The following is an 18,683-nucleotide window of genomic DNA, read 5'->3' as shown; positions in this document are numbered from 1 at the left end:
AAAATGAATTGCAATTGCAGCAATGTCCCCCACTTATAGAGCATTAATTAAGCAATATCCCAAAGAAAAAATTGTATGGAATGTTCGTTCTCTGAACAGACCTTATAATTTCAAGGGTGGGGCTCAACAGAAAACCCAACTAATTAATCTAAGATACTAAAATACTAAACTGTTTATGAATTAAAAAATATAACATTCCAAAGCATAGTTTAATAAATCACCATGATTGAGTACTTGGCAAGTGCACCTTTTTTTCAAACACAATTTTTTGTGTATCTTTTAACTCACAAAACTACTAACAAGGACTTGGCAATTCAACGGTAAGACTTGTGCCACACAAACATACTATCAGACACAGAAAAATGCTTTTTTAGAGAACAGGAAGACACAGATGTTTTTCCTTTTTAAGGCCTACACCCTAAAGGGGTAAGATCACAACAAGATTGAGCAATCTTGAGTGAATTAGAGTGAATTTATGGTAGACTTGAAGAGCAAATTTGAGAAATTTTGGATTTACAAGGTAATTAATTGTCATTTTCTTCCAAAACACATCTAAATTCTTCCTCACATGTTAAATTCTTTATAACATGTAAATTTAAAGATTTTAAATGTATTGAATTTGATTTAAGTAAATTTTGTTGTTGAAATAGATAGGTTTTTCAAAATGATTGTTGTTTATTTCCTAATCATAGAGTTTAACATTAATTCCTTTCCAAGGAAACATGCTATGTGAAAAAAGAAAAAGAAGAGGAAAAACAAGAGATGCAAGCAATCGTTGCATTACTGGATGAGAAGAAATTGGAAAGGATGAGGGCACAAATAGCTATAGCAATAACCATTGATACAAATTAGGTAATGAAAACCGAGGTGTGTCTTTTCTACTACAGCCATTAATCACAAATCACTATAGCAATAGCACCTCTAATGATAGATTTTATTTTGTTAGTATTTTATAGATCCTAGAGCCTCTAGTAACAGTTTTTTGTTGAGCGGATGGAAAGAAAAACCTAATGCGATACATTTTCAAGCCATGGATAGAGCCAAAAAGACCATCTCAAATTTGATCCCATATAGGAGATCATTGATAAAAAGTGGAATGATCAACTCCATCAACTCATTTATGGAGTCAAGTACTCCCTACAACCAAAGCTTTTCTTCTTTGATTGCTTTGCAGATGGTATTGGGAAGACTAAAACGGGCCTTTCCAAATGAATTAGAAGATAAAAACTAAGGTTGAGGTTCCTTTCAAAGTTACAAAATTACAAGCATATGAGGGGACCCTTTTCTTTGACACTCTCTACGCAAGGGAGATCCAAACAAATGCTAGGAAACAAAAAATTGGGGTCAATCTTACCTCTTAAAAATGACAATTATTAATAAAATAATGCTTGCTCACAAACTTTTAAATATCTTATTTGCAAGTTTCTTGGTGGGAAAATTAGAGTGGAAATAATTGTACTCTTCTAAAGCTAGCCCACTAAGTTTTGTTTTAATCTTGTAACACCTCTAATTATGAGTGCAATTGGAGTTTGTTTGATGCCATTAACACAAAAAAGTGCAATATGTTGCCCCAATATCACCTCAATGACCTAATTTTATATGCAAATTCAACCTTCATCTTCACATAAGAAGGTGGAGAACAAATCAAAGATCCCTTATTGGATTGATCCCTTATAATGATTAAACTATGTAGGATGAGAAGTCCTCCATGTTTGTAGTGTTAGAATGGTCAGGGTTGCCATTGTGCCAAAAGATCAACCTGTCAATTCTTGATACAACCAATAGTCTTATAGAACCACAGGAGGCAATTAAGCCATGTCATTAACCTAGCGAGGGATGTCGGCCCACTACCAACAATCGCCCTCCCAGCGTCACTTGCCATGGCCTTTGTGAATTTGAACCAGTGACCAAGCTCTGATACCACTTGTTAGAATGGTCAAGGTTATCATTGCACCAAAAGATCGACTTGTCAATGCTCGATACAACCAATAGTCTTATAGAACCAGAGGAGGCAGTTAAGACATGTCAAGAACCCCACAAGGGATGTTGGCCCACTGCCAACATGTAGAGGATGGTAGATGTAGCAAAAGAAATAGAGAGATTGGCAAATATGTGGCGAAGGAGGATCACTGCCATCTAGTAGCAGAATGGATGCATAGATGTAGCCTTCTAAGATTAACAAGGAGCCACACCAATGTGTATAGACTAGACTCTATCCTCAATTTTCAATAGAATGAGGTGGAAATTGCAAATTCTTATAATTTGTAGCTTCCATGGATATGCAATCAAAAATGATGATTTTCAATAACAATCATCATAATTTATATCAATTATCAGCTAGTTGTTGCATTCCCTAATGATGCAATTTTGTACTCTATTTGTATTCAAATATATATAGAAAAAACTTTTTCAACATTTTATAGTCTAATATGATATATTTTGTAAGTGTATTTTGCATAAATATTTATGTTTGTTTAAATAAATTAAGTATATATATAAGTTTCCAACTCCAACACTCTGAACAATATACTTTGTAAATACGCTAAGTCTTATGAGAGTAGCTCCTCTGTTTCAGCCTTTAGACAATTATCAGATGCAAAATGCATTAATGTATATTTTATTGGTATGAAAATGACTGCCATGATATGTGCACATTCAAAGAAATTGTGCAGTTGGATAGATCCAATCAGTCATAACTTTGGATAGCTGTGCCTCTTCAGTTTATCTCGCTGCATAATATTAAAACACCAACCAAGGTTTTAGCATTGTCTTTCTGCTTGATTTCAAAAGCAATGATGTCCTCTCCTCAATTTCTCTCAACGTTGGTTAAATAAAGAGTACATTTACCCTACTCATCACAACAATTGTGAAGTTTCCAGACTACTAGCTATTAATTACCTGCACGGACTTTTACGTGTAACATTGTTCCTGTTCTTGAAATTGCTGTGTGTAATTCAGATGATCTAGAAAAAGATATTATTGAAAGATAGAATTGGATACCATAAATATTGAGAGCACGATATAGAAAAGATGCTTCTTACTTTAGATTTTCCTGCCCTTGCTGCTGCCACTAGAGATGGAACAAAAAGCTTGTCTCCAGGACCAAATATGCTGCTGGGACGTATAGCACATGTAAGCAACCCTTCTATTCTATTTGCAGACAACACTAAAGCCTCTGCTTCTGCTTTCGTCTCAGAATAAATATCATTGTGCTACACAATAAGAAAGGATCAAAAGTACATCAGCAACTGCAGAGTGCCAAGAATCAAAACTCTCTACATTCTTTGGCAATAATACTACTCTGACTAACAAAATGAGAAGGCAAAGGCATGACAAGGAGCTACAATAATAAGGAAAGATAAAAGAACAGAGATAAACAGTTTGCAAGGAAATCACCTTGTCTGGATAAGATAAAGATTCATCACCATTATATATGCTATGAATGCCATCAAAGACAACACTTGGAGAGCTTGTATAAATAAGCTTCTTGACTTTGCATTCAAGGCACGCACTTATTACATTCTTTGTACCTGACCTCCAGTAAAACTAAACTCTTACAATGCTACTGAACATTAAAAGTTGAGAAAAATAGTACATGCATCTTTCATGGGTTGAAAATGTGGATGATAACTAATGTAATTTTTTTGACAACCAACCTTGAACTGTGACACCATAATGAAGATCAAAACTATTAATTGATGAATTGGGTGCAGCCATATGGAACACAACAGATGCCCCTTCAAACACTGCAGGAACCAGTAAGCAAGTGGTAAGTAATTAACAATCTTTGAACGATATGAAAAGGTACGTATGTTTGCTAAGAAAAAACAAGATGTCATCAGACATACATTCAACAAATTACGAGGAAAAGCAGAAAAACATTTTGCGAAGAAAAATGTTTGACTGCAAAACCATTGATGGTACACAATATATCACTCTTTTCCTTGATAAGCCCATTACAAGACCATGAAAAAACCTTCTCACAATGTTCCAATAAAACCAATCACTTGCTGCAATAATTAATAAGTGTGTACTACATTGACCAATCCATTCAACAAATTGTGAGAGAATGCAGAACAACATTAACAAAGAAAAATCTTAAACTGCAAAAACATTTTCAGCACCCAAAGTTTGTCACTTTTTTCCTTGATATGTCTATTACAGGACCATGACAAAATCTTCTCACCCTATTCCAACAAAACCAATCACTAGCTACATCGGCCGTGTTTTCTCCTGGGACACCAATGCTTAATTACCGGCATCTGTTATGACTCTACTTCTGTGATATTTGATCTTCATAAGGATCTTTCTACATCATGCAAAGCCATCCACTGAAGTTATAGATGTGATATACTGTTATAAAAAAGCTCAACTGACTTTCAGAAATATGTTAGTGCATTCACTAAATGAGTATGTCCACTATGAATTCAACATTGTAGCAAAGTTCACCAATATTATTTACTTGTGATACAAATCTTTGCCAATATTTGTATGCTACTTCTGGATTCGATTGTGTGGGTATTTTTTCCTCGACATTTCGGATCCCACTCTGTGATCCATCATCAGGATGAGGATCTCATTATGCTTTCTCTCCTCATCCTGATGATGGATCAAGGACTGGGATTCGAAACATGGATGAAAAATACTCACACAATCAAATCTGGAAGCAGCATTCAAATATTTATCATGGATTGTGGAAATCTACTCACTATTAATCTTCACCAAATCAACTCAGAATTCAATGCTCCCTTTTTCAACCACTGTTTCCAGAAAGTCCATCAGCACACAAATTGGCTAGCTGATCTCAGAATGACAATGGCAGCTTTTCAGTAAATCCACATGAACATCAAGTGCTGAAACTCAACCTAAAATCTTTATGAGTTAATGTTTTATTAAAGGAATTGATATGTAGATCAGATATCCGTTCAATGTTGAGACATATCAACCTTAAAGTAGCTTTTTTTGTTATTGCATAAATTCAACATTTAAGATGACTAATTTAAGGTTAAAACTTAATATCTATTGACATTTCCCAGATATCTATATATAAGTCTTAAGAAATGTAAACTAGTTCATCATTTATAGCTTTGAACATTTACCTTCAATGGTGGTCTTTCTCATTTTCCATACTTGATGTAGATTTTAGTTTCAGAGCGTTGTCCCTTTGTAACTGAATTTTTATTTGAGCCCTTATCTTTCTTTTTTAATATATAATATTTTCAATTATTAATTTAGAAAAGTACTACATAAACTAAGGTCTCATTTAATCAAACAATCACTTCAGCTTGCCATTAATAATTTGTAGATTACAAGTATGATGATACCATATATGCTGAATTACAAAGTTGAAAATGGTAACAGGCTAGCTCCTTTATAGAAACTAAGTACACATCTTGCTATGCTCCTCACAAACACAGATCCTACTAATTATATAAATGATGTTAGTCAAACTGATACGTGCTGCATTACAAAGTTGTATATGGTAATAAGCTAGCTCCTTCATCAAAAATAAGTACACATCTTGCTATGCTCCTCACAAACACAGATCCTACGAATTGTATAAACAATGGTATTCAAACTGATAGTGGTTAGATTATTTAATTTTGAGGACAGCCACAATATAGTATGAGAGCGGACCAATACTCTGTAGAAGTTAATGGACCCACACTGATCCATTAATTTTATGTTTTAATTTGAATATCAGGATGCATCACATTTACAATAAATCATATTATTATACACCATTGAGAATAATACCTAGACATAAATAATAAAACCTCACCAATCAGAAGATGAATCTACCAAATGTCTGAATCCAATACAGTGTTTATAATTTTGAACTTAATTACAACTATACAATATTCTCACAAATCCCACATTCTAGAACAGTATCTCAACTCAGAAATTAAAAAGCATCACCATTTAATTAATTATGGAACCAAAATGTACTTTTTCTTTTCATGCCAAAACTATAGACTAATCGGATAGCGAGGAGCTTGTGACATCTAGAAATGTAGTCATGTTCTTAATCTATTAGCACAAAAAAAGGAGAAAAAAAAAGGCCAAAATGTATTATAGCCATTTGATGTACAGCCTTGATCTAATGATTATTAACAATTTTGGAGTAGGGAGACTGGAAGACATGCTCACTTCATCCTGAACCACCTACCTTTTAATAGGCAGACAAAGGTTTTATTTGCTTTTAAAATTATTCACATTACTGTGCCTGAGCTGAGCACCTGGTCCCATTAGATAAATGTGCTTTCTTTTCTCTTTTAGTGTTGGCTCTTTTGTATTTGATAATTGTTTATCCATGTCAGAAAACAATACTCTTACAGCCCCGCTCCTGGCTCCCACTGTAGGACACATCTTGGCATATTAATTGTTACTTATTTTTTCGCTTCAAAGGGAAAATAGCCTTCTAATGAGTCATAGACTCATAGGTATTAGAATTATCAACATTTGGGAAAAGCATTTTAAAAAATTTACACGTATTTAGGAGTTTGTCAACGTCTTGGGTGAAAGATCCCTGATGGATCTCTTCTGCTGATCTGCTGTAATTTTATATTTTTAAATTTGTTTTCCCTGTTTATTAAAATTTTCTTGCAGAGCTAGACAAAAGTTGTAGAAGGGTTTGATTGTTTTATATTTTTGATGATATTTCAATAAGTAATAACAGAAGTACAATAACATGAACCAGTTCTGAGAATGTATTCCAAATACATTTAGATGGCTGCCAGGCACGGCCATACAACTGCAAAGTGCCCACACATGGGTAAAATACCCAAATCCCAACTAAAACTCTAACTCAATTATGCGTTTCCCAGAAGAAACAATGCACAATCTCCAAGATGCTTCTGACTGCAAGAATCCAAACCACTGTTTTGGGGGCTACGTCCCAAACAAGCAAAGCAAGTGGGTTTGGCGTCCCAAATGCTGAAAGCTCAATCAGAGCCCAAAACACAAATCCAAGATGTAATATGTCAATAATGCCTTCGAACTTTGTCTTTACCTCCTTATAACCCACCAAACTTAGCTCGAACCCTAAAAGTGTCCCCATGTGGTGTTGGGTTATAAAATAATATATTTCTCATTTTTAAAGTGGTCAAGTATCCAAAAAATGACTTTTTTCCCAATAGAAAGAAATCCCTTCACCGAAATGCTCTGAGTCAAAAGAGAAATATTTAGAAAAGTTCAAGACCTTTCCAATGAACTATTACACCAAAGGATATTCACCCAAATGAGGCCAAAAAACCCCTTATTGCTCCAAAATGACTATAACTTAGCGTTATTTAAATTATTAAAATGCTAACTTAGGAGAATATTTAAATATATTAAAATATTTCCCAAATAACGAGCTGATAGCCAAAACATCTCTACAAGGTGAAATTGAACTCGTCACCTCGTATGACTAATGCCGGATAATCTGAAATAACTGGCAGTCTCATCCCTCAAAATTAGGGATACTCCTAAAAAATAGGAACGTCTCTGAATCTCCTGAAACTAAAACCATAGAATGATCTCGTAGAGACTCAAGACTATAACCCATCTCCACCTCCTAAAATGTACGAAACTCCTCCTACAATTAAGGAACTGCTCTCAACTGCCCTCCTACTATCTGAAACTCCAAATCCGAACACTGTATACCCTGACTGAGCCTCTAAACACCCCTGCCAGCCTACGAGACTCCCTGATAGGCTAACTCTATCGTCTCTGATGTCCACTCTAGAAAAAGGACATGACAATCCTCCCTTCCCGAAGATTGCTTGTCCACAAGCAATGAACAAACTCCTGTTGCGCCACTCTGATGTACACTCCTAGGTGTGTGAAATGAAGAAACACATCAAGGATCGCCCAACCAAATGCACTGCATAGGATAATACCAGGATCCTGCACTGGATGAGAGTGTTCCCACAACCAAGGTGGTAACATATTGGAATCCTTGTGAGACAAGGCATCAAACAAAACAACACCATCTGAACCAACACCCATCCATAAGGTATAAACAGGGATAACTAGAAACCTCTATCATGCCATATCTCTCCGCAACCACTGTGATACCACCACGAAAGTAATAATCATTCAAAGTATCATGTCTACTAATACCCACATCATCCTGTAACCATGATCCTGGATGAAGTCTCTGTGATATAGATGTGATAGCCCATGTCGGAAACTGCTTGACATAATGTTGGACCATTTGTTGGTCCCACCAACCAATCCTCCCAAACTGCTAAGTCAGGTGCCTACAGTCAATAACTCTATCCTCTGAAGATGGGAGCGCACTATCACAACACGGATAGTATAAGTCCTGCTTCAATATCCCCATAGCCTTATGAAGAGCATGGAAATCTACCATAGAAAATCCTCCACTATCCTACTCATCAGTCATAAGAGCACTCCAACTAAGTGTAGATAACATCTATCGAGTGACACCAAAGTGCTCAACCACTATGTCTACCCTCATGTCATCAACCCTGAGTTGTCTAATCAAGCAATGAGGAGTCTAAAAATGATAGTTCTCAGGCATGTGTACTACCTCTAAATCTGCGTTATGGTAGAATACTGTGTCGAAATCATGTACATTGTTGTAAGGAGTATCCAATATGCATTCACTAATGCATGTATCCTCCTTTATAGTACTGCAACCTTGTACCTCTGAGACCACCTCCTCTGTCAATGATGAAACTACTTTCACCACACTATGCTCACTCTCATCAACTCCCCATGCATTTACACATACAACCGAATCACGATCTTGGGATTCAGTGTCACTATGAGTACACACTACTCTGATTTCTAGGGAATGGTCTAAGAAATCAGACTCATCATGACATGAAGTCTCATCACCCAATGCCTCTGAAATACCTATGTCCAGATTACTCACTTGTGCAAACTCACCAAAATAATCCTGACCCTCTGTATTACTTGTTGTTCCATCCAAATCAATGCTGGCCTCTTCTTCCATTGGAAGAAATAAAGTTCTAATGGATGATTCCCTTTGTTTCTTTGCATCATCTATCTGATTATGGCATTCTTTGACTCTTTGGAGACGTTGTCTTGCTTGGGCAGCAAGTATCTTTGCTTGCATAGCTCTATCTAACCAATATTTATTCAACCTTTGACAATGTTTTATATCATCTACCCCAAAGTACACAAAATCAGGCTTATGATGACTTGTACCATTCCCATCATCACGTCCCATGCTTACACCATGTGACCCTCAAATATAGAATACAAATCATTGTTCTCTTCTTGACCAAAGGATGCCACATCTTGAGGTAACAAAGTTGTGTCACTGCTGTTATCAACTTCAGAATTATTATGATTTGTTCTAGTTATATTTTTGAGCCCTTTAAATGTATTATCATAGAAAGCCTCATGGCTACCACTTGCATACGGGCCTTCATGACTATTCCCAAGTGAAAGAGTTACCATATTACAAGAAGGAGGGTGTAAGCTATCGCTGCCCCAAATCAGAGTTGTGGGAGCCTTCTCCATGCTTCCATTCCAATCATCAAGCAACAACCCATCTTGATTCTTCACATGCTTAGATAGAAGTGGCTCAAAGAAGTCTTCAACTTGGCTTCTATGAGATTCAAAATCAGATTGCCTGCATACTAAATTTGTCATCCCATTCTTAAGGTGAATACCATTATCAACATCATTACCTCCATTTGAAATAAATGTTGCCTCATGATTTGAACTGCTGTTGCAAATTTCAGAATAGGCCTCACACCTTGGTGTCACATTTCCAACATCTCTAATGGTTTGTCCCCTGATTGTAATCTCTTCCAATTTGTGACCAATGGCTTCTTTATTATCATTTAATATTTCTTTCTCTTTTTGCTGCTGAAAGGTGCTTGTAGATACCTAGTTATCATCTGCTTCAGCTACACCCATAAATTATGTAAAGGAAAGGAGGTTGCGTATCTCCTTAGGAAGAGAACAATACTGATGGTAGTTGCTCATAACTGCAACATTGAATGTCTTGGCAAGAGGCATCTTATTTGTGCTTGTTAACGAAGATGAAACCTTAGAGCACCCATTTTTATTTGTAGCCATGGTATTCACCTGTAACTGAACTAATTTCTTTTCCAACAGGTTGGCAGGTTCTAGGCTCTGATACCACTGAAAGATCCCTGATGGATCTCTTCTGCTGATTTGCTATAATTTTATATTTTTAAATTTGTTTTCCTCGTTTACTAAAATTTTCTTGCAGAGCTAGACAAAAGTTGCAGAAGGGTTTTATTGTTTTATATTTTTGATGATTTTTCAATAAGTAATAATAGAAGTACAATAACATGAATCGGTTCTGAGAATGTATTCCAAATACATTTAAAGCAAAGTTGCTTCAAGCAGATTTTTTTGAATATACGCCTAATATGTAACTAGATGAAGATTTACAATAATATCCAAATGATTACAACCAAGAATAAAGCCAACCTAAAGGCGTGAAGCTGAAATATGAGCCCAGAAGGAAGCTACGGCCAGAATCCAGCTCTCAAATGCTATATATGGAAAAGTAGATGGCTGCCAGGCGCGGCTATACAGCTGCAAAGTGCCCACACGTGGGTAAAATACCCAAACCCCAGCTAAAACTCTAACTCAATACTGCGTTCCCCAAAAGAAACAATGCACAATCTCCAAGATGCTTCTAACTGCAAGAATCCAGACCACTATTTGGGGGGCTACGTCTCAAACAAGCAAAGCAAGTGGGTTTGGCATCCCAAATGCTGAAAGCTCAATCAGAGCCCAAAACACAAATCCAAGATGTAATATGTCAATAATGCCTTCGAACTTTGCCTTTACCTCCTTATAACCCACCAAACTTAGCTCGAACCCTAAAAGTGTCCCCATGTGGCGTTGGGTTATAAAATAATATATTTCTCATTTTTAAAGTGGTCAAGTATCTAGAAAATGACCTTTTTCCCAATAGAAAGAAATCCATTCACCAAAATGCTCTGAGTCAAAAGAGAAATATTTAGAAAAGTTCAAGACCTTTCCAACAAGCTATTACACCAAGGGATATTCACCCAGATGAGGCCAAAACCCCCCTTATTACTCCAAAATGGCTATAACAGCCTTATTTAAATTATTAAAATGCTAACTTAGAAGAATATTTAAATATATTAAAATATTTCCAAAATAGCGAACTAATAGCCAAAACACCTCTACAAGGTGAAACTGAACTCGTCACCTCCTCTGACTGATGTAAGATAATTTGAAATAACTGAGAGTCTTGTCCATCAAAATTAGGGATACTCTTAAAAAATAGGAACGTCTCTGAATCTCCTGAAACTAAAACCATAGAATGATCTCATAGAAACTCAAGACTATAACCCATCTCCACTTCCTAAAATGTAGGAAACTCCTACAATTAAGGAACTACTCACAATTGCCCTCCTACTGTCTGAAACTCTAGATCCGAACACTGTATACCCTAACTGAGTCTCTAAACACCACTGCTAGCCTATGAGACTCCCTGATAGGCTAACTCTATCGTCTTTGATGTCCACTCTAGAAAGGGGACATGACATTGGGCATAAGATATCAAAATTGGGGCTTTAATGTTTAAAAAAGATTTTCTATCCTTATTTGACTTGGTGAAGAGGCTAAAACCATGTTGAGAGGCTCAAAAGCTTTTTGGAGTGAGTTTATAGTTTTAAAAAATCAATGTTACTCATGGTTTTGTTTGAGTTTGAGGTGTGGTGTTGAAACTTAAAAGTCAAGGATTACTTTTGCGAATGTGAATGGTTCATCTAAGAAATGAAACCCTAGCTTTGCCAAAAAATCATTGTTACTCATGGTTTTGTTTGAGTTTGAGGTGTGGTGTTGAAACTTAAAGGTCAAGGATTACTTTTGCGAATGTGAATGGTTCATCTAAGAAATGAAACCCTAGCTTTGCCTGTGGTCACTTTAGAAACCTGTTATCCTAAAAAGATAAAAGATTCCCTTGAAGTAGAGAAAAATGGTGGTTTTAATGCAATGGAACAGCAGTAAGGTTTATAACAGTAGTTTCAATCAAAGTAACAAGAATCGGAATCGGATCGAAATCGGCAAGGCCGAATCAAATCGTGAATCGGCCATGAATCGGAATCAAATCGGCCATGAATCGGAAAATTAAAAAAACCCTTGAAATTTAGTGAGTAACTTGTTTCATAAAACCCTTTATCGCTGATTCGATTCACCGATTCACAAAAAATCGTTTGGCTTGAATCGAATCGCCGAATCGCGTGAATCGCATGAATCGCCGTGATTCTTGGAACTATGGTTTCAATATAGAAAATACCAAACCTAGGGAAAAGAGCTACAAGTTTCTTTTAAAGGAACAGCAGAGATAAATAAGAAAAGAAAACATTTTCATTAGAACATCAGTTAGACAAGAATAGGTGCAAAGATTCATGCAAATAACACACATTCAATGTTGAAAACTGCAGTTTCTTTCATTCCATGAAAAGCAGATGTTGAGGAATGAACAGTAAAGATCATAGATAGTAGCAGCAAGTTTTATCAAAGGAATAAGAAAGTTTCAATGTTTCTAGAACAGCAAACCCATGGGTAGCTGCATATCTCATAGAAGAGCAGTAGAAACATGACAGTAGCAGCATCTTCTTTGAATAAGTAGTGAATTAACAATAAAAGATCTTCTCAAGAAGCAGCAGCAAGCAAAAGTCACAGTATAAGGAAGGGTCCCAAATCCTATCAAACCCTACTCAATGATTTTCATTCATTAAATGATCCCAGAGCAATTAACAGGGCACGTAAACAGTAGTCTCATATCAAAGAACAGCGATATATACCTTTTAGCAATGCAAAGTTTGTCAAAATTCTTAATCATGACCTCATATATGAAGAAATCTAAAAGAAGCCAAAGGGATTATGAGGATAGTGTTGCATATAAAGGTGCAAGGAGAAATAATAGTTCTGCTGTTGGGGTATTCACAGTATTTTCTTGTGCACCTGTACCAATACCCATGTTTAATAAATGCTTTGGGTCATGTTTTGAGTATGAATCAATAGTTCTATATTAGAACTATGGTGGAGGTGCAATGTTGGTATGCACAAAGAGGGCCCAATGATGAAACCATAGAATAGATAAAGGGGAGCAGGAAATAAATAATACCATAGGATGAGGAACAAATCATGGTTATTTACTCTTTAATGGGCTTTGTAGAAGCAGGCTTTCCAAAAGGACTCTTCTACTGTTGCAAGAGGGCAGATATTGCTGTCATGGGAGACAGTGAAGCACACCAAACTCAAGACAGTGAGTGGACAATGCATATGAAATCAGTGGTGCAAGTGATTAATCTGGTTTATAAACAATAAAAAGGAATGCAGATGAATCAGGGATGTCATTAGGGCCAAATGGCCCTGCAACTGCTTTTATAATGAAAACAGTGAAGAATGTAACGTACAACAGTAGGAATATACCAAAGGGGCCTTATAACTGTGATACAATGATGTTAAATACAATGGTATTGCTATAAAAGACCAAAGCAGTGGAATGGAATGGCAAAACCATTCACTGTCAAACAATGCCTCAACAGTGAAAGATTAAAATGTAGTCAAAACAGTAGCATGATTATCAAAAGACAAAAACAGTGCTATAATGCAAGGATAAATGTTTTATAGACAACAAATAGGCACTAAGAGCAGGTACAAAGTCATTGCCTTAAAACAAAGCAAAAAAGCATGGATCAAACCAGTGGTGTTTATCATAAAAGATGTCAATGAGAGTTTAAAAAGTAAAGATTGCAATTACTGTTTTGTGATATTTTCTGCCTTCATGAGATCATTACACTAATAGAGAAGAAAGGTATAAGAGTGTCATCCCTCCAGGATACTCATGACTTCTTTTTTTCAAAAGCCTTTATGTTCACTGTTTTGAGACCAAAAAAGGAAGCATGATTGAGATGTGGTTAAGTGTCAAAAGAGTGGAGACGATGACATTGTAGTGCAACAGCAGTAAAATTACTGCAAAGAACATGCAGATATGAGGTAAGGCATTGCTCACTTCAAACAAAGAAAGCCACTGTTAAAGTACAAAAAGAGAATGTCAAAGAAAGAGAGATCAACATTGTCATGACAAGAGAGCGAAAATAATATGTCAAAACAGTAAAAAGGCAGCGATTTCAGGAAGATTCAAAACAATAAGATCAGGTTGATAGTCAATGTAAGAAGTGCAAATATCAAGGCATGGAGATTAGGATCCAATGATAGACGATGGAGATCAATGTAGTATGCCAAGTATTCAAGTGGACAGCTTATACATCACATACTAAAGTTTGATTCCTAAACTAAATGTGTTAAATAGTCAAAGTTGACTTATTTTTCCAAGCTTAATTTCTTCGTTAGTGTAATGTCCCCTTTTTCCAGGACATTAAAAACTGATAGGCCAATCCAATATATGACCTTTAAGGACTTAATACAAAATTATTAAGTCAATATTAATTAAAGGAGAGTGAACAAAAGATGAGTTGGCAGGAGGGACAGGGACAAGAATATAGAAGCTGAAGAGTCACAGGTTGGGTCTTTAAAAGGCGGAGGAGAAGCTCATTTCTTTATGCTTGGATTTGAGATTGAATTTCTAGTTCCTCCTTGGAGAACTTTGGGAAGCTTCTAGCTTTCTCTTTCTGAAGTCTGAGGACAGAAAACCTTCAGGATTTTCTTGGTGGATTGGACGTAGCCCTGATTCATCATCTGTGGTGGATTCACATCAGAATTCACATTTGGGATTACAGGTTCTTTTATATGTCTCCAATCTGACTGTTACTGTTTTTAAGATTGGCTTTCCTATGCATGTTACTGTATTACTGAATATTATGATTCAATAAAGTTCTGAAGTTTCTATATGATCAATTTGTTGTTAATTTGCTGGTCAAATCTGGAAATTTATTGCAAAACAATTTGTTTGTATTTCTGAAAACTACTTTGAAAGAAAATTTTGGTAAATATCCATTAGAGATATTACAGTTAGTATGTGATGTTTAAGGGTGGCTGTATTCAAGACATGTTTCAGGTTAGTGATGCATGGTGAAATCATTGTCACTATGAAGTGCATCAAGGTTGTACGCATAAGAACAGGTCTGATATAAAAACAGAGATCAAAGCAAAAAAGATAAAATGCACAAATTAGCATGCAGAGAATACGTCAGTTGTCCTGAACAAGAAAGGACATTGGCTTGGAATGGCATATCAGTGGTATAGAATGATAAGACAGTGACCCTAGGAATGTGAAAACAGTGTGTCATATCCCCCTGTTAAAGCCATTTGCAATTGTACATTACCAATGAATATATATACACTCAAAACCCATTTATATATTAATAGCATCTGGTAATCATCCAAAACATTAATACTGACGGTTTATATTTCACTATATTCAATATATTAATAATTATATAACTTCATCTGAGATTTAATTATATTCATCATTATGCAATTCAACTGACCAAAGTTACCGATGCTGGTACTGATGCGCAGATGTGCGAATTGTTTTTTTGGGGGATTTTAGATGCATTTGTGTGCATCCCTATATAAATATATATATTTTTCAAAAATATATGTATATGTATACTATAATTTATGTATGCAAAGAAATGCAAGAAATATGCAAAAATAAGCCATTCCATAGCATGATACTTCACCATTGATAGTTCAAATTGAAATAACAGTAATACTAATGCTTCACCATCGATAAACAAAAAGTCTGGATACTCTCCAAATGCGCCGGATGCTGTCTAGATTCTCTTTGGATGCTGTCAAATGCATCTCACGTGCCTCCATAGGCACTGGATGAGTTTCCTGTGAGCACTGGTGCAGCATCCAAACACATCCGCACAACCAAAAGCACCAGAACCAGCATCCGGTGATTTCTTGGACGCACCAGTATCTTAGCTAATAACATTTAATAATATTAAGTGTTGAAACTGAAATAACATTTACATTAATATATTTAATAAACAATTATATATCATTCACGGGAATGGTAATAATGCCAACCAAGTACCGTTCGGATCAAGAGGCGCAATGAAGACAAATACGACTCTATTGAAGTTTGCAGCTGTGATAGAGATCTTCATCTCTGATTTTATGAGATAGAAACGTGCTTGTTATGACCATTATGGTCATCTTCAGCTGAAAGAGATATTTGTGATTACATTTAAGTTAATATTATGCAAAAATACATGTGTCATACGTCATGCGAAGAGGCATGCATATGGAAATGTGAAGTGTTAAGTATGTGGAAATATGAAGGGTCATAAATATATTTTTCTGAACCAGTTAATGGTTTTCCATGAGCAGTAAAGTATATTCTTTTGAATCTGGGCTGTTTGCCCAGTTCTTTGTACATAAAGTTTTGGTTGTGCTTAGTTTTAGTTTGCTGGTTTTTGGCTTGCTGTTAGCTTTGTGCTTTGGTGTTCTCTCTGTTCTTCCCTCTTCTCTGTAGGAATTCCCTCTATCCTCTATGCTTTGATGATTCTGTTCCCAATGGCTAGACACTAGTCTTAACCAGAGATTACTAGATTCTTCATGCACTTTATAGTCCATGTCCCCAGTAGAGTCGCCAAAAACTGTCAGTAAATAGTTTTGTCCTTCCAAAATTAAATACAAAGAATGACTCAAGACACCCAAATAGAAGAACAATTGCCACTAACAATTGGAAATACTATCATGAGATTGATAGCTTTCCTCTGAATTGAGAGGTACAGCTCCCTCTTAGAAAGATATTCAGAGAATTTAAATAACTGGTTAACATAAAAGTTTTCTAGCATTTACCCATCACTATGGGATAAATACGATTATAAGATTTAAAAGTTGTACAATGAAGAAAGAAAATGAACAAATAGCCACAGGACTACCTATCTAGTTTCTCATATCACAGGACTACATATTTAAAGACCTCCGTGTGTAAAATGATGAGTCTTATGCAATCTATTTATGCGATTGCTTGGTATATTGTAAAGGTATCAAATGGAAAGCCGTGTACTTGAATATTTTTATGATCAATAAAAGACATTTTTGCTAGTGTGGTTGGGTTTTTTCTCTTTTCCCAAGATAAATGTATTGAGTTTTTTGTGGATTGTTTATGCTCTTTTATTGTTGTTTATCTCTATTTCTAGGCTAAAACATTAACATGGTATCAGAGCCTAGTTCTAATAACAGTTGTAAAGAAGAATGTATTAGGTTATCTGTGTGAGATTATCTGAGCTTATTGATTGTAATCTGAGTTGAGTCAGTGTTGTGTAAGAGATTCTATTATGCTGAAGTCTAAATGCTGGAGTGACTCAACTTCGTATCCATGTCTTCTTGCTTCATCTAGGCATTGAGTTTGTGTTCCTCTCTCGTTCTACTTCACACCTATCCATATGCCATAGATCTTTGTATCAACAACATCAAGAGATTCAATTCGTCATATGTTTCATTTTGTCAAAGTCCATGCCAACAATTGGAGCACCCTTTTATGGAGTGTTTGATTCTCCCTGTGGAGATATCATTCATATTATTGTTTGTAGAAATTTGGATTAAATTTCTTTGGTTCCTCATTCTGACCTAAATGTGTGCCTTGAATATTATCTTCCATAACTTCTAAGTCACTATAAATGAAAAGAATGGGTAATCAAGTATAATTTAATTGAAATCCTATGCAAGCCTATCGAGGTCTGAGTTTGGTTGTTTGTAGTTTTTTCATCCATGGCAATGTCATCGATGTCTCCTGATTTTTCAAGTGAAGTTATTCCATACTTTCATCATTTTTTGTTCAAAGTTTTCCTTTATCGCCCCAGTTTTTGAGCTTCTCTTCTGTTTTGGTAACTCATATTGGTATCACCAATCGCCATCTTTTTCGACTAAGGAAATATTCAAGTTGTGTCATGATGGGCATTTCTAATAGATTTCTTGTAACTGAATTCTCCTTTTTGCCTCTTGTGCAAAGTATGTAGTAAGAATGATCTTTTGACAGTTCATGTTGAGCGTAGATCTGTAGACTCACAGGTCATAGGATAAATATGTTTTTCCAGCTCATGAGAATCTCTATTGAAGCCAAAAAAAAAAATTCAAATCACATCATTTTTATTTCTAGCATGAGAAAGTATTTCATTGGCATCATTCTTCTTCCACAACATCGATTCTTTCTTGGATGTCAATTTATATTTGACATGGTTGTCAATCGTTATTGTGGTTAGTATGTTGAGTAACGGCATTGTTTTTTGTCCGTCTCCCTTGGTATCATTCACGTAACTTGCTTGGAAAAGAATATGTTGGCAAAAGCGATGTTTCATTCGCTTTTCACATTTTCATCGCGTGCATATTCGATAGAGGAAGCAAAGGATATTGCTTCAGTTCTCTGGTGTCAGAGGTTTTTTCGTATTTTTTTTGCTTTATCTTTGGCATCATCTTTACTATTTTTTTAGTGAGGCCATCAGTATTTGAAGCTTTCTCCCTTGATCTAATATCGTAATTTATCTTGGTCTTTTATCTGTATACTCTATTTTTGTCAATTTTGTGTTATCGTGTTGCTAGGTCCATATTTAAGTTCCATATTTTTCTATTCATGTTCTCCATCACATTCTATTATTCCTTGAGCCTATCAAAGCAGAGGTTTAGGAATGGCATCTTTGGTGGATTTTTTGTTGGCTCTTCTGTCTTGAGATTGAGAGGATGTTCTCGAAAAATAATTG

General features: G+C 35.6%; 1 protein-coding gene across 1 annotated transcript in view; it reads right to left on the bottom strand.

Moving 5' to 3' along the window:
* Positions 1 to 18,683, bottom strand: part of LOC149578614 (3beta-hydroxysteroid-dehydrogenase/decarboxylase-like) — a 42,988-nt gene that overhangs the window by 12,548 nt on the left and 11,757 nt on the right. Inside the window, exons 2-4 of the mRNA XM_089830235.1 lie at positions 3,657 to 3,746; positions 3,397 to 3,530; positions 3,042 to 3,212 (exon numbers count right to left, since the gene is read on the bottom strand). Coding sequence (XP_089686361.1) covers positions 3,042 to 3,212; positions 3,397 to 3,530; positions 3,657 to 3,746 — 395 coding nt within the window. The remainder of the gene's footprint in view (positions 1 to 3,041; positions 3,213 to 3,396; positions 3,531 to 3,656; positions 3,747 to 18,683) is intronic.

Source organism: Cupressus sempervirens, chromosome 1, assembly GCF_028749045.1.
Source record: "Cupressus sempervirens isolate cs-2001-9-10 chromosome 1, ASM2874904v1, whole genome shotgun sequence".
Lineage (NCBI taxonomy): Eukaryota > Viridiplantae > Streptophyta > Pinopsida > Cupressales > Cupressaceae > Cupressus > Cupressus sempervirens.
This window is presented reverse-complemented; position numbering and strand designations above follow the sequence as displayed.